Source organism: Mustela nigripes, chromosome 2, assembly GCF_022355385.1.
Source record: "Mustela nigripes isolate SB6536 chromosome 2, MUSNIG.SB6536, whole genome shotgun sequence".
In the NCBI taxonomy this organism is placed as follows: Eukaryota; Metazoa; Chordata; class Mammalia; order Carnivora; family Mustelidae; genus Mustela; species Mustela nigripes.
In genome coordinates this window covers 216419329-216439442 of record NC_081558.1, presented here as the reverse complement: position 1 = coordinate 216439442, position 20114 = coordinate 216419329, and the positions used below count along the sequence as shown (strand labels likewise).

General features: G+C 58.1%; 1 protein-coding gene across 3 annotated transcripts in view; it reads right to left on the bottom strand.

Annotated features, from left to right (window-relative positions):
* Window positions 1-16745: 16745 nt before the first annotated feature.
* Window positions 16746-20114, bottom strand: part of PDE9A (phosphodiesterase 9A) — an 81825-nt gene continuing 78456 nt past the window's right edge. The window contains exons 17-19 of one of the 3 annotated variants that reach the window (XM_059392417.1): window positions 19377-19472; window positions 17862-17970; window positions 16746-17189 (exon numbers count right to left, since the gene is read on the bottom strand). In XM_059392417.1, the coding sequence (XP_059248400.1) occupies window positions 17878-17970; window positions 19377-19472 (189 nt within the window). In that variant the 3' untranslated portion in view covers window positions 16746-17189; window positions 17862-17877. The other 2 variants (XM_059392418.1, XM_059392419.1) reach the window with 2 other exon arrangements.

The following is a 20114-nucleotide window of genomic DNA, read 5'->3' as shown; positions in this document are numbered from 1 at the left end:
TTTGCCCCGGGCTCAGCGGATGCTCTGTTCTCCTGCAGACTTAGGACCAGTGATGGGAGTCCGTTTGCCCCAGGCTCACAGGATGCCCTGCTCTCCTGCAGACTTAGGACTGGTGACAGGGGTGTGTTTGCCCCGGGCTCAGAGCATGTTCTGTTCTCCTGTGGACTTAGGACCAGTGACGGGGGTCCATTTCCCCCGGGCCCAGAGGATGCCCTGTTCTCCTCCTGTTTTGGGACTAGACATAATGGGGGTCTGTGTTCTCCGGGCCTAGTGGATGCCCTGTTCTCCTGTTTTGGGACTAGACATGATGGCGGTCTGCAGTCTCTGGGCCACGCGGACGCTCTCTTCTCTGCTGGTGTTAGGCAGGGTGATGGGCACTGAGGCCACAGCTGGAGACGGGGTGGACGTGGCATGGATCCCTTCTGCCTCCTGCAATGATAAAAGCTGTGTCATGAGTCTCTGTGTTTGCTGCTCAACTAGACGGAGACTTGAAAGCAGAGACATATTAAAAATGTGTATTTATATAAATCATCTCTCAAAGACTGCCCTGGAGCGCCGTTCGAACATACAGCGTTGGGCCGGCGTGTGAGTGTGTGGGGAACGTCAAATACACAACTGGGTTTTGAAAACTTCGTGTGGAGAAAGGAATGTAAAATATCATTAATAATTTCTATATTGATGTTATGTTTTCCGAGATAAAATTTACATAACATAAAATTCACTGTTGTAACGTGTCTAAGTTCAGTAATTTTTGGTAGGTTCGTCTTGTTGTACGTCCCTTCCTACTAACTCCAGACTGTTTCCGTCACCCCGAAAGGGAACCGGCACCCGCTCAGCAGTCGCTCTGGTCCCCCTCCCCGCGCCCCAGCACCCGCCGGTCAGCTTTCTGCCTCTGCTTGGAAATCAGCGTCTGCTGGACACGCTCATCTTTACTTCTGAGGCCACAGCAAATCACTCTCCAGGCTGGATGCCGGGGCACGTCCCACAGTTGAGTTCAAGGCCGGCACTGGCCAGGGCTTGGTCCCACGGACTGCCCTCCAGCCAGCAGGGTGTCCCCAGTGTCGGGGTGCGCCACCCGCCTGGCGGGGGCCTGCAGTCAGCAACCTGGAAGGTCTCTGAACTTCAGCGAGGGTTTTTTACAGAAGCGTCAGTGCAAGGTCCCTGTTGATTAAATCATGGGCCATCGGTGATCACCCCTGACCCCTCAAGGATGGCTGCAGGTGATTCTTCCTCCTCTTTCAAGCCCTAGAGCTGAAGCCCAGGAGGTCAGCAAAGGACGACCCTGAATTTGGACCCAGTTATCACTGTCCTGTGGCTGCACCAGGGAGCCCCTCTCCCCGCCCCATCCCCGCTCCCCAGGTCCCTTCCCACTGAGAGCCAGCAGTGTCCCGAGGAGGTCATTTCAAGGGCATGTGAAGAAGCGCATTTCCAGGCCCTTCCCGAGGCGGCAGGATGATGGATCTGTCTCCTGAGAAGCCCTTTCTTGTCAGCAGCAGGCAGACGTGATCAGAGGACTAATCCCCATTAAAGTGTCAGTGATGCATCAATTTCCATTTCTTTTTAACCACGAAAAAGTTTCCAGTCTGAGAATTTCCTGTTCTTCCTTCCGTGTGTTCTAGCTTCTCACTGCGCAGTGAAAGCAGGATCCGGCCTGCCCTTGCTCCTCTGCCCCCCGCCCCGCCCCGGGGTTTTCAGTTTCTCCTGGAAGGGATTAGAGAAGCTTTCAGTTTTTCCCGTGTGCACTGGGAGGCACCACTGGCTGGGAGAACCCCGGGTCTGGTGGGGGTGACCCTTCCTTTGTGGGGGGCTGGCTGCGGGCCGTGCGGAGCGGGTCCTCCGGAGTAGGGGTGGGAGGCACCTTCTCACCAGGCCGGCCGCGGAGAAGACAGAGCCCCGGGAAGGAAGGGCAGGAGGCATGAGCGTGTGCGTACAAGTGCGTGTGCCGATGGGCGTGCACACACGTGGGCCTGGGCGTGCACCGCATGGACATGTGTGTGCATGGGTGTGCATCTGCGCATGTGTGGGCGTGCACGTGTGCACACCTGCGTGCCTGTTTGCAATGTCTGGACCCTTTGCTGGGGAGGAAACGCACATGGCAGCCTTCTCAGTTCCTGAGGACTCGGATACGTTGGAAGAAGGGCCCCAGAGCTCTGGAGGGGCTTTGAAGCCCCCTGTGCTTGCTCCTTCCTGCCACACCAGTGTCTCCCCAGTAAGACTCCTGCTTGGCCCCGCTGCCGAGGGGCTGTCCCGACGGCACATCTGGTCTCCCGTATGCAAAGGACCCGCGCCCATGCATTTCCGGAGAACGGAGAACACCGTCTCGCTCCCGAACTCCGTGATCTTCCCGTGTGGCTTTCATTTCCTCCTTTCCCGGGGACGTAACTCCGCATTTCCACGGGCGCGAGTATTACCGGCAGAGGCAGGGCTCCCTCCCGGGACGGCCTGAGTCTGGTGGAGAAGAGAAGCCACCATCCCCGCTCCGAAGCCCCGAGGGTCTTCATGGACACGCCCACCCTGTCGAGGTGTGCTTCTGCTTGAACGGCTTTGCACTTGGGTGAACTTGGCACTAAACGCCAGTTCTCTGAGAAGCCCATGGGCCAGGCGACCGACTCCCTGCTCTACTGTCTCCCGGAAATGACTCGCCTTGGCCGAGCAGGTTTCAGTGCGCGCTCGTACCCCATCTTCGGACTGCTCCCTTCAGTCTCTGCCTCAGTACGCTGGAGACGGAGGGACAGGGCCGGGGGTCGGGGTTAGGAAGGCACCGGGAAGCACGTTTTCTGCATATAACGTTGGGTATAAAGAGTTCTCATCAGCCGGTTCTTTACTGGAAGAGTCGTCATAAAAACTTCCTCATTGAAGAGTATATTCTTAGAAATGTATCCCTCCCCCTTTTCCATCTGAGAAAGAGGTTGCGGGGCACCTGGCCATTGTCCATACTCCCTTTTACCTTTAACAGAAGCCCCCTCTTTGGTGGGGGGCATCACTCTTCTCCATAAAGAGGTCTCATCTCCCGGCTGCAGGGACCTCCCAGTTATAGTGGGGTGCGGTACTGGAGGGGACAGTCTTTCTCAGGGCTCCCGGACCCTTCAGCTTTTAGCTGTCCCTATAGGATGGACCCATGGAGGGAAGGTTCCTCTGGAGGCTCTCACGTCCCCTGAGAACCCCCGCGGTCTGCCTACGCCCTGGGGGTGTGACTGTTTGACGCCTTTCCCTCTGCTAAAGGCTTTTGCCTGTGAGAGTCTGGGAAGCCTGTGGGGCCTGAGGAGCTACTGGTCACTCCATGCACTCCTGTGTCACCCAGAGGTCTCTCTGTTCAGGACTGCCATCTCTTACCAACGGTCATAGGATCAGCCTGTTAGGACGTCTCAAAATTTACCTGAATTTTTCTTGTCCATCTGTGTGGTGGTCACATCTTTTTTCGGTGTCCCATCAAAGATGAAACGGTTCCTGCCCTTTCTCTCTCTCTCTCTCCTTGAAGGGTCTCATTCCTTTTCGGAATTCAGTTACTTTGTTCCTTTGTGACTCATCATCTGACTTTCACCGTTGCCAGCGTGGGAGGAATGTTCTGTGCAGCTTTTGGCATTCTGAGTAGAAATGTAAGTCTCTTATGTGCTTTATTGGAGCCCAAAGCTAACTATTTCACTCTCTGAGTTCATTTTTGGTGGGAATTTCCGCTGTAGGAGTCCAGGGTAATTGCAGTATCCCTCTGAGATATGGATCTTATCACGAGGCCACAGCAGGAAACAGATGGCATGGAAAACTGGGTCACGGAGGGAAGTGACAATGAGGGGGCAGGGTTAGAGAGCCCGGTATCCTAGGGCTTCCAAGAACACGTGCTGTGGCATCTGGAAGGGTAAGCTCTGCCAGGATGAGGGAGGGAACTTTCTGGGCTCCAGGGGTATAGCCACACAGAGAGGACTGGCAGCAGCTGTGGCCCTCCGTGAAAGATCTCAGCCAGTTTGAGGCAAGACATAAAACAAGGGAGGATATAGAACTCAACTCTACTACCAACCAAGAGGACCCAGTCAGCATTCACAGACCGCTTCCCCCAACCAACAGCACAGAACACATGCTTCTCAAATGTTCATGGGACATACCCCAAAGGAGATGACATCATGAGCCATTAAACACACCTCAACGAATTAGAACAAATCAGAGCTAAAATTAGGACAGAGTGTGTTCTTGTGCCACGGCACAATCAAATGCAGCATCAGTGACGGAAAGCCAATGGGAGACTCTCCAGACAATTGGAATAAACCAACACACCGCCGAAGAACACATGGGTCACAGAAGTTTCAAGGGAAATAAGAGAGACACTGGACTGAATGAAAGTGGAAATACAACACATCAAAGCAGGGTCAAGAAGGGAATTTTTCAGCACTAAATCCTTACATTAGAAGAGAGGGAAAATCTTAATAGTCTGGGCTCCACCCTCAGCAAGAAGAGCAAAATAAACCCGGAAACAAGCAGAAGGAAAGAGACGACAAAGAGATGAAATCAGTGAAACTGGAGTTAAACAATAGAGAAGGTCAACAGAACCAAGCTGGTCCTTTAAAAAAGATCTCAAAACCTATAGCGAGACTGATAAAGACCCAAGGAGAGAAGACACAGCAGAGTCCAGGACAGAAGTGGGGACATCACTACAGACCCTGTGGACATGAGAAGGATAATAAGGAACACTTCAAACCATTCCACGCAGTTTCACAACTTGTATGAAATGGACCACTTCTTTGAAAAATACAAACAAGCAAACTACTCCATTATGAAATATATACTTTGAATAGCTCTGTAACTATTAATTTATTAATAGTTAATACTGATTTCTTAATTTTAATACTGATTCAATTAAACCAGTATTAAAATATCTCCCCACCCAAATTCCCAGACCCAGATGTTTACATTGAAGAATTCTTCCAGGCTTTTAAAGAAGGGTGAACACTAGTTCTATGCAGTCTCCAGGAGAAAATCACAAGAAGGAGGCTCTTCCTAACTCATTTTATGAAGTTAAACAAAAACCAGACAGACAGCACGAAACAGGAAAGCGACAGACCAACATCCCTTAGAAATACAGATGCAAAAGTTTCTAACAAAGTATTAGCACATACAATCCAGCAATATGTAAAAAGAATTAATCACCACGACCAAGTGGAATTTATTCCAGGGATGCAAGGCCGGTTTAATATTCCAAAACTGATCAATATAATCCACCACTTTAACAGAAGAAAAGAAATCATGCAGAAGAAAAGAATCATGATCATATCAGCTGATGTGACAGAAGTATTTGAGAGAATCTAACAGCCATTCTTGATCACGGCTCTCCAAGGAAGAGGAATAGAGAGGAACTTTCTCAAGCTAATTAAGAATGTCTACAGAAATTACCCTTACTGCTGAAAGACTGTACGCTTTTCCCTAAGATCTGAAAAAAGGCAAGGATGTCTTTTCTCACCGCTGTTATTCAACGTAGTTTTGGACACTCGTGATAGTACAATAAGGCAAGAACATGAAAGAGGGACCCTCGCTTCCAAGTGGCGTCCCGGGGACTCCAGTGGCAGCTACTGTGCCAGTGTCTCCTGGGGCACAACAACGGAGAGACAGCAGGGTTCCTTCTGCAGAACTGGCCCGGCCTGGGAGGGACCCAAGGTGCAGCGTACCAAGTCTACACTGAGTGTTCAACTCTGACCCGATGACCATGGGCACCTACGAGAGTGCTCGAGCTTGACCCCCGTGAGCACACCGGCAGAGCCCCGCACCTGCCACCTCTCTGCCTCCACCCAAGCCCCAGCAGGCCCCGGCAGGTGGGTGTGAGCTCTGTCCCATGATCTCACCCTGAGGGGCCTCCATCCAGCACCTGACCCTGGGCCCTGCCAGCAAGCCCTTGGGCCTCCTACACCCAGGGGCCCTACTGTCACCTCCACTGCCACCTTACCTCAGAGGGCTCTGGCCACGCCAAAGCCCCCAGTCCTTGCTCCACCCCTGATGAGTTCCGTGCCGCCCCTAGCGCTGCCTCTTCTGCCCCCAGCCCTGAGCCTCCAAAATGCACCCCCTCCCAACGTGGCTGTTTGCCTGAATTATTGATATAAAACAGAAAAAAGCCAACTAACAAGGAAAAGAGAAGCCCTCAAATCACAAATACCTGTACATAGAACTCTTTTGTACAAATGTAGCTATTTTCTTCTCCGTGAAGCTGGGACACGAAGAACTTGACAGTACAACTTGAACCCCAGCCCGCAGGGTATTTCTGGAGTGACGCGGAGAGAGGCAGGGGCACCTTGAGGAGCTGTGTCTGCACACTTGTCCCGCCTGAGACAGAAGCACAAAACTTGGCAGGCTGCCCTCCTACTCAGCCTCCCACTGAACTTGCTGGTTTTGACAAAGATCAAAATCCCAACTCGGAGGCATCGTGCGATTTTACCGATCCAAGAAAACAGGAGTTGCTTTACTTCGTAGATGCTTATGTGCATTTAATATCTTTTTCTGCAAAAAAAGACTCAGCGCCATGTTCAATAAAGGTTGTTTTTAAACACAAAAAACAGGGCGCCTGGGTGGCTCAGTCAGTGAAGCGTCTGCCTTCGGCTCAGGTCATGATCCTGGGGTCCTGGGATTGAGTTCCATATCGGGCTCCGTGATCAGTGGGGAGCCTGCTTCTCCCTCTCCCCCTCCCCCTTCTCGTGTTCTCTCTCAGTCACACACTCTCTCTTTTGTAAATAAATAAAAATCTTCAACCCCCCCGCAAACAAACAAAAGGCATACAGTTCAGAAAGGAAGAAAAAATTAAACTCTGTTTGCTGATGACTTGATTGTCTATAGGGAAAATCCTAAGATATCGATAAAAATGGCTTAGAACTAGTATGGGAGTTAGTCAAGGTCATAGGGTACAAGATTAATACATAAAAAGCGACTGTATTTTTGTAGACTAACAGCAACACGTGAACGCTGGAATTAAAAATATAGTACCATTTACAATCATGCAAAACCAAAAAGAAGTACTTTGGTGCCATCTTCCCAAACAGAACTTGCGTCCTCAGAAGGACGGAGCTCCACTGGAGGATATTCGGAGACCCAAGGGAGGGATGCACCATGTTCATGGATGGGGAGACACCGCTAGTTCTTCCTAAATCGAAATACATATTTAAAAAAATTTTTTTAAATTTCTTTTCAGTTCCAGAATTCATTGTTCATGCACCACACCCAGTGCTCCATGCAGTACGTGCCCTCTGTAATACCCACCACCAGGCTCTCCCAACCCCCCACTCCCTGCCCCTCCAAAACCCTCAGATTGTTTCTCAGAATCCACAGTCTCTCATGGTTCATCTCCCCCTCCAGTTTCCCCCAACTTCCTCGAAATACACATTTAATGCTCCCCCTGTCAGAGTCCCAGCAAGATGTCCTGGGTCCCGACAAGATCACTGTCGCATTTATATGGAAATGAAAGAACCTGCAGGAGCTAAACACTTTAGAGAATGCAGATAACAGGAGAAGATTCAGCCTGTCTGGTTTTAAGAGTCATTGTTACAGTGACCACAGTGAAGGCTGCGTGACATTGCCAGAGGGACAGACAGCGGTCAGTGGGGCCCCAGAAGACCCAGGCGGAGGCCCACACCAGCGTGGCCAGCTGACTGTCGGGAATGGTGCAGAGCCAGTTCCCAGGAGGAGGGGACAGCTTTGTCCCCGAGGAGCGCTAGAGGCCCGGGTATCCAGAGGCAAAGACACCAACCTCAACCGCAGCCTCACACTTACACAGAAGTTGGATTGTGGTTTAAAAAGCAAAACTGTAAGACTTCTAGAAAAATCCCACAGGAGAGCTGTGGGACCCAGAGTCAGGCACACAGTTTCTAGGCCTGATACCAAAGCAGGTTGGCAAGAGGGACAGCAACAAATCCAACTGAACCAAAGAAGTATCTGCCCTTTGGAAAGCGCTGGGAGGGGGCTACAACGTTAGGTCAGAGACCAGGGAGAACCTTTGCAGGCGGCTCGGGGGGCAGAAGAGTCGTATTCGGGATACACAAAGCTCTCTCGAAAGTCGACAGTGAAAACAGTGAAAAAACCCAACAGCCCCCAGGTTTGAGAGTGGGCGAAAGAGAACAGCACGTGTTTCCCCCACGAGGATTTACTTCTCTGCAGGTTCAACATCTCAGCCCTCACGGAGACGCAGATCAGAGCTCTCCTGGGCTTGTGTTTCACGCCTGTCGGAATGGCTAAAATCAAAGTGACAGCCCCAGGAACTCACGGAAACACGGAGAAACAGCCTCGCTTTGGGGACAGGAAAGTGGGCCATTCTGGAAAATGATTTGGCAGTTTCTTTTTTAAAAGATTTTATTTATTTATCAGAGAGAGGGAGGGAGCACAGAAGCAGGGGGGAGCAGCAGAGGCAGAGGGAGAAGCAGGCTCTCCACTGAGCCGGGAGCCCGACGAGGGGCTCTATCCCAGGACCCCAAGATCACGACCTGAGCCGAAGGCAGACGCTCAACTGACTGAGTCCCCCGGGGTCCGCAGATCTGATAGTGTCTTGAAAGAGTAAACATGCAGTTGCCCCGTGACCTGGTGATCACCCGCCGGGCGTCCCTCCCGGAGAGGCGGGAAGTGCCGTGCACACACAAGCTGTTGACGGGGGTGCACAGCAGCTCTGCAGAACCAAGCCAGAGGCAGCCCCCATGTCCTTCAGCTGGTGAATGGTTAAACACCCCACGACCTCAGTGACAAAAGGGAACGCGTTCCTGATACACGCAGCAGCCCGGATGGATGTCCAGACAACGGCTCCGTGGGCAGAGCCGCCCCCCAAAGGTCACACACACCGTCACCCCATTTATAGAACATTCAGGAAATCACGAAACTACAGAGACGAGGAAGAGATAGTGGTGGCCGGCACAGGTGGAATGACAGGGGTGTGGCCTCAAGGAGGCGGGCGGCGGGAGGGACCCCACGGGAGTGGGGTGCTCTGTACCTGCGCCGTGTCGCGTCAGCTTCCTGGACTTAGAGCTCTGCAAGGTGTCGCCGCTGGGCAGAGGGCACGTGGGATTACTCCAGCTGCATGGGGACCTACGGTTATCTCAAAATGGAAAGTTGAATGTAAAAGATCATTTTCTTGGCTATAACGAGACGTGTTGAAGAGAAGTTAACGGATTAGACTTTGGTGTGTTTCCCAAGCATCCCGGTGCCGTAAGGACGCTGTAAGCGCCACTGAATCCCTCTCCCGTGCCAGGCACCTGCTCATCTGGTCCTGCCCTCAGCGGTTCAAGCAGGAGTCGGGCCGGACCGTGGGGACAGGAGTGAAGCGGGGACACTGCAGAGAATACAGTTCACTTCTTGACTTCCATGGTGTTTCCCAGGATTCGGGGATGGTGGGGACAGTCTGTGCCCTGGGTCTGTGGGACGCAGTCTGCGGAGGTGTTGGTCCCTGAACCCCCCGCCTTGCCAAGGAGGGTCTCTTGTGCCCAAGTCAGCATGGACTGTCCTTTGGGGAATTTACGAGAACCACAGAGGATCCCGCGGGAGGGGATCCTAGGGGCTTGGCCCGCTGCCACGGATGCTCCAAGGGGCTCCAGGCTCGTGCCCAGAGTCACCGCGAGAAACAGCGCAGGAAGGACAGACCCGGCGTGTCGCCTGGAGTGGGGGGCTCTGGCTCCCCAGGACGCAGTGCCGGGTAGAAGTGGCGAGTGGCACCGAGGTCCTCCGTTACCCTCCTTGGGGACACAGCCGGTGGGCGTGGTGACTCACTGACTGGGCTGACCCCGCTGATCTGCGACGGTGCAGAGACCTCATGGGTTGGCTCACTGCCCACCTCCCCCAAGGGGCTGTGTGACCCCACCAGCCCCCCGCGCGTCGGACTGTTGTGGGGGGTGGCAGGAGGCCCCACATGGCGTGGGCCCAGTGGAACCAGCTTTGTGGCTGCGAGCCTCTGTCCTGTTCCCTTGTCCCCACTGTGGCTTCTCCACTGCTGACGGTACTGCCTCCTTTTGCCCTGGAAATGACCCTTTACGACCAGGAGAAAAGCCCCCCCCCCATTCTGCAGTAGCCCTGACATCCTCCCCCCTCTCGTCCTTCCTTCCGGACCAGAGCCCATGTATTTTCCCGAAGACAAGTTGAGCATCTACTTAGGGACATGGCGGACAGTGGCCCGTCACAGCGGATCAAGATAATACGGCGGGGGGGGGGGGGGGCGGGGCCAGGGGGGGGGCGAGGGGGGTAGGCGTTTGCTTTTTGCCGGGGGCCAGGTGGTAGCGGGGTGGGGGGGGGGGGGGGGTCCCTGCTGAGCAGGGATCCTGCTTCTCCCTCAAGCTCTGCCCCTCCCCCGCTTGTGCACGCGTGCTCTCTTGAATAAATATCTTAAAAACAGTAATACGGCACGCTTTTCCGCAGGGACCTTGCGGACTTCTCCCAGAGCCGGCCGGTCTGATGTGCGGGAGCCGCAGCCTCCGCTCACGTCTGATTTGCAGGCATCTCCAGTCCCAGAGAGAAGCATCAGGATTTCAGAGGGCCCAGGGCCCAGCCGGGGCGGCGATCGGCCTCAGAGTAGGGCTGCCTTTACCTTTGTGGGGGCGGGGGTCTCTCGGACAATAAACATAAAGAAAAAATCTCGTTACCGCCCAACCGGAGATGTGAGTCTTACCGTCCTCGCTCGGTGCTGGCGCCCATCACAGGGGCTGAGCGCGGGATTTGCAGCCTCTTGTCTGGGACCTAGTCTGACCTCTGACCCCCGCGCCTTTGGCGAGGCTCCCCGGGAAAACAGAATATTGCTCTCGGTTACATCTTCTGCCTAAACAGACTCTACAAGCCGTTCTGCATCCACTTCACCCAATGTAGCATGACCTTTTTTCTCTTTGTTTTTAAGATCGGTTTATTCAAGAGAGAGAGAGCCCACGTGGGAGGGACAGAGGGAGAGGGAGAAGCAGGCTCCCCGCTGAGCACAGAGCCCAACCTTGAGACCTTGACCTAAGCCGAAACCAAGGATGGACACTTAAGTGGCGGTGCCACCCAGGCGCCCCCTCCGGCGTTACGTAATGAACACTTTTCAGTGACACGAAATGCCCTTGAAACACACATCAACTGCTTTGGCCATGGTGGTCCCCACCTTCCTCAGAGCTGCCCGAAAACTCCAACCTCCCCCGAACGTCTTGGAAGGCGGAGGGGCCCCGCTGTCCCACCGCTGGAAAGACCAAACATGACACTTTCCGTGAGCTCTTAGGCTCAGAATGCAGCCGTGGCCTCACGTGGAGAATCCCGTGGTGGTACACCGTCGCCGCAGGGGCAGTGGTTAAAGCAGTGGTTAAAGATTGGGCCACGTTAGGTACGTCTGCGGGCTCGGTACTGTGCGTAACCATGTGTAGACGTGGCGACAGCACCGGAGATGAGGAAAGTGCCTTCTGCCTGCTCGGCATGTCTCGGCAGGTTGCTGTCCCCGACCTCCCGTGGTGGGACAGACGTTGCCCAGAGCCGGCGGGAAAGCTGGTGACAGCCCACGAGGTATGTCTGGGCAGCCCTTGAGGACCACACGGAAGCTTTTGAGAACATTGGAGCTGAGCCCCTTCCGTGGGAGTGGAGGGATCACAGCAACGGGATGTCAGAGAAACGGTTCGGCTGCTGCCCATGGGGGTTGCACGTGCCTTTAGTCCTGAGGTCACGCAGGAGAGGAGGAGGGGTTAAAACAGGCAGCCAGAGGCCCCTGGGACAAGGCTGCTCGTGCTGTGTTTAGACTGTGGGCCTCCTCACCCCAACAGATGGCCATGTGCGTGTCCCTCTGTCATGAAGTGGGGTCCTTCCCTGCCCCCCTTGGACCTGGGCTTGACCAAGTGATTCGCTGTGGCCCGTGGCACGTAGTGTGGCAGCTGCGTGGATGCTGAGGCGTGACATGTGTCCGAGCACTAGGGCTCCTGCTCTCTGGGACCACGTCGCCACCACGCGCAGGAGCCACGTTAGCCTGCCGTGGTGCCAGACACGCACACGGCGGACATCAAGCAACTCCAGACACGTGGCCAACGCTGTGTAGACAAACCAGCTCCAGCCGAGCAGGGCCAGACCAAGAGTCCTGCCCAGTCCACCTGCAAACGTGTGAGAAGTAATCGGTGACATTGCTTCAGGTTGCTAAGTTTCGGGGTGGTTTTGTTACGTGGCAGGAGCTGAGACGCTCCCCGTTCCCAGCCGGGTGCCGGAAGGCAGCCAACTGCAGGTCGGCGTTTGCCCGAGCAGATGGCCACGCTCTGTCTTCCTGCCAACCTTCCCTTTCTGCCGGCTGTCCCCGGAGTCCCTCCGGCCCTCCCAGAGAGACCCTGCCGGCCCAAGTCGGCCGCCCCCCCGCCTCACGGCCTCTGCCCTGTGCCTCCCTCGGATCCTGGCTTGTTTGAGGACGACGGACGAGAGAAAACCTCCCCAGAGAGCTGAGCCGCGACCCTGCCCTGGCTGGGGGGGCATGTGACAGCAGTGGCCGTGGGGGGAGGGGCAGCTCTTGGGGGCGATGGTGGGAACCGAATGATGGGAGAGGCAGAGAGAGACGGGCAGGCTGACTGGGACAGTGCGGGGCGGACTGTGTCCCCCACAGGGATCACGACCACTGCAGCTGTGAATGTGAACTTGTTTGGAAATAGGGTCTTTGCAGTATAATAACACAAGGACGAGGTCGCCCGGAGGTGGGCTGGGCCAGGACCCCGGGACTGGGGTCCCCACAGGAGGAGGACATTTGGGCACAGAGACCTATGTGGGGAGACCACGTGACCACAGAGGCGGAGATGGGGCAATGAGGCCACAAGCCCAGGACGGCCAAGGGCTGCGGGTGGCCTCCGGAGTCAGGAAGGGGGAGGAAAAACCCAGGGCGCAGCCCGGCCCACACCGCCGTTCGGGGCCTTCTCCCTCCCGAGCCGTGACGGACTGCCCATCGCTTGTGCGGGTGGCCGCCGCGGGACACTCATGCCGAAGGCGGGGTGTGCTCGCAGGCGGCCGCTAGAGAAGCCCAGAAGCGTCAGAGGCCAGGCTTGCCAGACTCTTTGCGGACCAGGCGGCCCTGGATGGCAGCACCAGAGGGAAGGAGCGGCCTCCCCGGGTTTCCACTCAGGGTGGATGGGCCTGTCGGAGGGGGCGGGCGGGCCAGACACAGCACAGTTCCGTGTGGTTCCTTCTGCGCCGGGCGGCCGTGGTCGGCGCGCGGCACACATCCTGCCGGCGGCAAGCGGGCGCACATCGGTCTTTCACCGGCGTCTCTGGGCCTCACTGAGCCCAGCACTGAGAACACGCACATCGGCCCGCCGGCCCGGGTGCTTGGCGCGTCCTTCTGTGAGGTCCAGTCGGCACGCCCATGCGCTCGGAGTTTTCTACAAAGTAACTTCTAAGGAGAACAGCAGCGGTCAGTCCGGAGTTCTCACCCGCGGGGCTAATCGCTGGGTGCCGCAGGGTCCGTCCGAGCCCCGTCTCGCCGCTGCGTCCCTCTCCTCCACACCTGTCCCTTGTCCCGGGACGCAGCCCGAATGACCCCTGAGCATCGGGTCTGCAAACGGAGCCCCGCACGAAAGCTGGCGCTCGCCATCGTTTCAATGTCCTCTCTCCACTGGGAGCAAAGCCGGGTGCACGAGAGGCGCTCGTAGGCCTACAAACGTGCATGCGCACGCCCTCACACAACTACACACCCCTGCAAAAATGCCCCCGCCCCCCGTGAGTGCCCACGTGCACACACAGACACACGCACTTTGCAGCGTGATTTCTTACACGATTCTTCAGGTTCGCGACCCCACACTCCGACCCACCCACTCTGGCCGCCGCCCGAGGTCCTGGAACGTACGTCACCAGCTCTGTCCCTCCAGTGCGTGGAGTCCTAGAGATCACTCGCGTAGGGTGTCTGTCTTTATCAACAGCTCGAGTCACCCCGACCCAGCTTCTGGGTCTCTGGGACGTCACCAGGAGCCAGGCTCCTCCTGTGTGTCCGGGCCACGGAAGGCCAGTGCACAGCAGGGCCCGGTCACCCCTGGTCAAGCCCGCTCGGTGGTGACCGCAGGTGGGCACCCCCCTTGTTCTCATAAGTGACCGCCTCAGTGACCCCTCGGACCCCGCCTCCCTCTTTCCCTGATGACACGGGGAGTCTCCCTCTCCGGCCTGTGGCGTCTCTGTGTAACTGTTGCGCGCAGACGCGTTCCAGAAGGCTGGCGGCCCAGGCCCCGCCCTGCCCCCCGTCTCGCCGCTCTCTCTGGCGGCCCTCCCCGCGCACCCCAGCTTCACAAGCCCGCTGCTTGTCCCGGCTGCGGGGCCCCTGTCCCAGCGAGGCCCCGGCGTGGATGCCGGCCCGTCGGATCTTCGCCTGGGGCCTGGCGTTCCTCACCCCACAGGACACAGGGCCGGCGGCAAAGCTGAGGACCCAGGGGACGCTGTGTGAGTCCCTAACATCCTCGCCCGGCTCCTCTTGGCTGCTGATCGTGAACAGCCCCCCCCAAATCCAGAGCGACAGTTTTCTCTGCCCCCTAGACTACAGTAAATTCTTGTGATTTTAGCTTTAAAAACTCTCCCAGGCGATCCACACTGGAAGAGCCCGCCCCGGAGCGAAGCCTCTTGTCCAGCGCGTCTGCCGGGCGCGTTGTCCCTCGTCAGCCCTTCCCAGGCTGGGGGCCGCGGTGGTGCCTGGAGACAGGACGGAGTCGGGCCACTCCTGCGGGGGCACCGGCCGGGCTGCTCCGTGGCCCTTGGCTCGTGCAGCGGCAGCGAGCCAATGGCTGTTAGCCGGAGATTAAGTGTTTTCTGTGTTTAGTGCTCATTCAGGCGTCCTGAGAATTGGTTTTCTGACGTGACCGGGTTAAAGATGCCGGAAGCCGAGACGGTCACGTTGGTTTGGGATAGTGTGAGCGGGGGAAGACGCAGAAGGTGCCAGTGGTTGGACACAGGACAGGCAGTGTGGGGTGGGCATCGTGGGGACGTCGGGCCTGGGGGTCCCCATCCCAGGTGGGAATGACAGAGGTTTCTCCATCCGTCGCTCCTTACCCTTGAGGTCAGTGCTGAAGCCGTGGAAGGCGTGCTGGCCTCTGCTCAGGGGAGACACGGGGCGTGGGGCGCTGGAGCTGCATTCCCAAGGCGGCCTCTCTCCAGCGCCCAGCCGGCACGTGTGAGACGTGTGCGCTCTGTCCTGTCCCGTTCTGGACACACGCATCACTCCTTCAATTGCTAGAGATCGGTGGGGAGAGAAACAACAGAGAACAGCATGTTCTTGTCTCCTTGGGTGAACACGGGGACGGAGGCGTGGCCGGTTTGCAGGAAGGTGCGGGTGTCTCCCTGAGACGTGGTCCATAGGACTGTGGCCGTGGCCGGCTCTGTCAGGTTCTGGAAAGCGCAGGGCATTGTATGTCTCTCGATGGGCAGTGCAGCTCTGGACCTTTTGTCCTTCACGCTGACTTGACGCTTGTCCGCATCTGACCCCTCAGCCTCCAGTCCCGAAGCCGTCCCTGACTTGGCCCCATGTGTAGGGTCTCCTGGGGCAGGGCTGCTTGGGCTCTGGGTGAGCAGGCTGAGCCGGGTGGCCCCGTCCATGGCCTCCAGGGCTGGCCCGTGTGACAGAGGCTGACCGGCGGTGAAGGGGGGGGGCGTGCCCATACGGCCGGTGACTCAGGCTGGGGCGGCGTCCCCACGGGCTCAGCTAACTGGGTGCACACGACCCGAGTACAGAGACGTTCTGGAGGCAGGAAGGTTGGAGGAAGCACTTTGCAGGGAGCAGACGGGTGGTCTCTGCGGATGGAAACCGGCCGCCAGCGGGGGTGGGGACTGTCACAGAGGTGCTGTCCTTACCTGCGCCTCTGAGATGCTGAGCTCCGCGTTCCAGGACTAGTAGAACCTCAGCCCCGTCATGCAGACAAAGTGCGTTGGAGTGTGTGTGTGTGTGTGACTGTGTGTGTCGTGCACGGACGTGTGCACGTGTGCACACACGCATGTGCATGTGGTTGTGTGTGTGTGTGTGCAGCAGAAGCACGGACTTCAGTGAGGTGGGCCCCGGGCACGGCCCAGCGGGTGGGGGGCGTTGGTCGGAGAGGCTCTCGCTGGGGGAGCGAGTCACAAACCTCTCGAGGGGGCGGCGTGCGGCGGGAGTGCCTGGCCTGCTGGGGTCGTGTACGGTCACTGGAGCTGCCCCCGCACTGGCTTTAGCGGGATGGAAATGAGACACAAGACCGTGAGGGGAGAGCCCGAGGCCCCGCTCCTACAGCCCTGGATTCAAGAAGGGACGCCAAAGGTCACAAAATGTCACAGAAGAAATGAAACTCGGGGACGGGGAGCAGTGTGCGGAGTTTGCCGAGAGGGAGTGAATGTGTGGTGGACGCTAGTTACACCGGAGGTAATGCCCGCAGAGCTCAGAATATGCGGGGCCTTTCCAGACTTCTCAGAGCGGAGCCTCCTCCGTCCGGGGAGGGGGCAGAGGGCACGTGCGAGGCCCAGGACGCACCGAGGCTCTGAGCGCACGCGGGGCTCTGGGGAGGGCTCAGGGGTGTGCTGCCCCTCAGAGCCTGCCTGCTGTTCTGCGGGGGTCGAGTCTCCCTTTATGCTCACAAAGCCACCCCGAATGTCCCCAGTGCTTGTCCCCAAAACAAAGGCAGGACGAAGGGACGGCTCTCCTCCCCTGAGACCCTCGAACGGGCTGAGCACAGTCTGTGGTTTGAGGTGGTCAGTGCCCACCTCCCCGTGCGCGGGCATCAGCCTGGTGGGGTGTTCACAGCCGGTCCCACAGCCGCCTCGGCCCCTCGCCTCCCCGCACACAGCCGCCGGCGCCCTTGCTGCTCACAAACAGGACACGCTCTGGGCACTGCCTGAGGTTTAATCGCGAATTTACACGGGATGGGGCAACACGTGACACGGGAGCGCAGGTCTGGGATACACGTGTGGGGGAAGCACAGTTCCTCGTCTCCGCGTGGGGCTGGGGGCTAGGGGGGGTCCGGGGACTGCCGGAAGGAGCCCCAGGATGCAGAGCACTACCAAAAAAAAAGTACAATACCCGTTTCCGTATAAGAATATATTATTTAAAAGACAGTTTAAAAATAAAAATTCTGTACAGCATCATGAATTTCCTTTTTTTTTTTTTTTTTTTGTATCAGTGAACAAAACAGTTCTTAGAAAACACGGTCTTGTGGGGTCAGGCCCTCAGAGTCCGCTGCCCCTGCTCTGTCGGCTCCCACGAGGCTCGGCCGGCCTGGTCCGGAACCGCCACCCGTGACCGAAACGCCTTCTTCAGGCTCCGCCTGCTTGGAAAAGGAAGAGCGAAAAGCTTCTGTTGAGACTGAAAACGCCGTCGAGCACATTTAGGCCAAATAAAACAATTCTGATCCCTCTTCTGAACCCCCGGAAAATACGATGTGCCCGGGCGATGAAATGCCCGTGTTTACGAGCCCAGGAGGCGTCCCTGCGTTCTGCTCATTCAGTGGACAAAACCATAGTGATGAGATTATTCCCGCTGGAGGGGAGAGTCAGGCTCGGGGGCTCAGAGAGGTGGAGACATTTGTGCAGATCACTCTGCTTGTCCTAAGCTCAGTGGGGCCTGTTGGGGGCCCGTGCCTGTCCCTGCCCCTAGGTACAAAGTCAGACCCTGCCTCCCATGCCCTGTGCCCGGCATTCTGTGTAGCCGAGACACTCTCCAGTGACCGTCAGGCCGAAGGGGCTGGTAGCCGTGTAAGCGACACCGCGTTTCTGGGAAGCTTTCACGTGCTGTCCCTTGTAGGTGGCCTGTGTGTTCTGACCGATCCTGTGCTGAGAGCCAAAGCGTGTCCCCTTTCTTCAGAGCCGCGGTCTGTGAACTATAGGCGAGGAGTGAAAGTCTCGCTTATCTCAGTGCCGTCGGCCACTCGCGTTTTCCGCCCTCCCCTCCTGTCCGGCACGCCCCACAGACCGCCGCTGCCGCCCGTGTCTGTCTGAGTTACCGGAAGCACCAAGATATCAGTTCAGGATGGCCCTCTCTTCGCTCTTCCTCCTGTCTCTGCTTCCCTCCCTGGGTGCGTCGGTGTCCCCGGACGTCAGGCCCTGCGTCTTCTGTAAGCAGGACAGAGCAGGTGGCAATCAGGTTCCGGGAGCCCACGAGTGCCCCCTTATCTGCTGAAGAGCTTCCCGCTGACTGAAATGCTGACAAGTGTCACCGAGACGGATGTCGGCAGCCACCCACGCCCCCGCCGCGGGAGGCCTCGCCGACTCGGCCACGGTGCGGAGCTTGATCTGCTAGCTCGCCCGGCTGCGGAACCCCGAAGACTGGCAGGCAGGGTGATGACGGAGGCCGCAGCCCTTTCTCCTTTGTGGGCCTGTCCTTTCTGGGGATAGGAAAGCACCCTGGGGCCCGAGGGGCCTTTATAGTGAGGGCTCTGGGGCAGGGAGAGGAACGCCAAGGTGCTTTAGCAATCCTGCCGGGGGCCTTGCCAAGAACACCTGCTCCGACATCACTGTCTATACTGTTTGCTTTGGAGTCTCAGGACCTCTCCGCAACCTTCTGGTAGTGGGACCTGACGAGAGAAACCGGCTGCGGGTCTGGACGGCCCGTCGGCCAGCAGGCAGTTCCTGATGACGCACTGTACACAGCAGTTTAGGGGACGAGAGCGACACGGGGTGCCTGGGAGGCTGCCCGCTGCTCAGCGGGGCACAGGAGCTCCCAGCAGCAAGGCCGGGGGCACCATAACTAGGAGCCCTGGTGGATGGGAGCGGCAGAGACCGAATGTGGCGGGATGTGTGGCGCGGCCAAGGCCGGACCAGGACAAGTGTGGGGCAGCAGGGACACTGCTCAGGTTGCATCAGGGCCCCCGGGGAGAGGGGCAGCGGTGGACCAATGCAGGCACACCGCGGGTGGCTGGACATCCGGTGGGGGGGGGGGGTCCGTGTGGGTCTCAGGAAGCAGGGGTCCCCGAGCCCTGGCACACCCCGAGGCCCTGGCCGTGCAGCCGCCTCTGCACCGGCTCTGAGCATGTGAGCTGACCTTCCTGGACCCAGCACCGGACCTCACAGCGCCCTGACCCTGAGCCGCGGTGTGTGAGCTCCGGGATGCATGTAGTGGCTTCTGTCCTGCGGGGAGAGACTCGCCCCGCTGTCCTGTCCCTGAGCAAGGTCAGCCTGGGGCAGGGGGAGGACAGGGGACACACAGGGGACCAGGGCACTGCTCTGAGGGGGCCCGGGACGCAGAGAGATCCTGGCCCCTCCGGTGACAGCATGATGACTGGGGTGCCGTGACCCCTCCAAGGGCCGCGAGGCGTCAGGGGAGTTTGGTCTCATGAAGGGTATAGATTTCCTGGTTTTCCAGGGTCCGGATTTTGGGGGAATGGAGATGAGCTCCGGTCCAGGGGGCGCCCCCCACCGCGGCGCCCGGGCGAGGGGAGGAGCTCTTCCCCCGCCACGAGGAACGAGGAACGCCACCCTCCTCACGCGGCACGTCACCCTCCTCACGCGGCACGTGTTACCTCCTTGGCCGCGTCGTCCAGCTGCTTCAGCTCCTCGTAGCGATCTCTGGATTCCCACAGGGGCTGGAGCATGAGTTCCTCGGCCACAGGGAAGAGCTGGGAGAGAGACACGGGGTCACAGTCCATCGCTCTTAGGGCAGCAGAAAGCGTCTGGGACACCGGGGGTGGGGACCACACAGCGGCTGCCACCTGCCGCGGGGTCTCCGGTGACCGTGGTTCTGAGTCTGGCTGGTCTGTGGCTCCTGGAGACCCGCAGGCCTCCTCCTCGCGCACCCACCTCCAGGTCCCGCTCTGCTTCTGTCCTCTCACTTCCACGGACCTGCCCACGGCCCACCTGGCCCCGAACGTCCCTTGTCCAGATGCCAGCCTTGCCGCGAGTCTCCCGACAGCCCGTGGCTGGAGGAGCCAGACCCTTCCCGTGGCGCAGCCTCGACCGCCCTGCCATCCCTGCCCCGCGGAACCCTGCGCACGCAGCTCTCAGCCCTGGAATGGCTTCCGTGTGTCCCTGGTCACATCCCGGTCCTGCTGCGGGGGGAGGGCAGTGCCCATGTGGGTGGCAGTCCCGCGCCCCTGCACCCGCTGGCCGGGATAAAGGCCCGGAAGTCCAGGGAAGGAACGTATGGGGAGGCAGGTCCCCAGAGAAGGTGCAGTGAATGGGGTTTTCGGGAGGACGCACTGAGGTGGTTCTGGAAGGCTGGCAGAGGCCACGGGGCAGAGGCCACCGAACGGGCGCCCCCC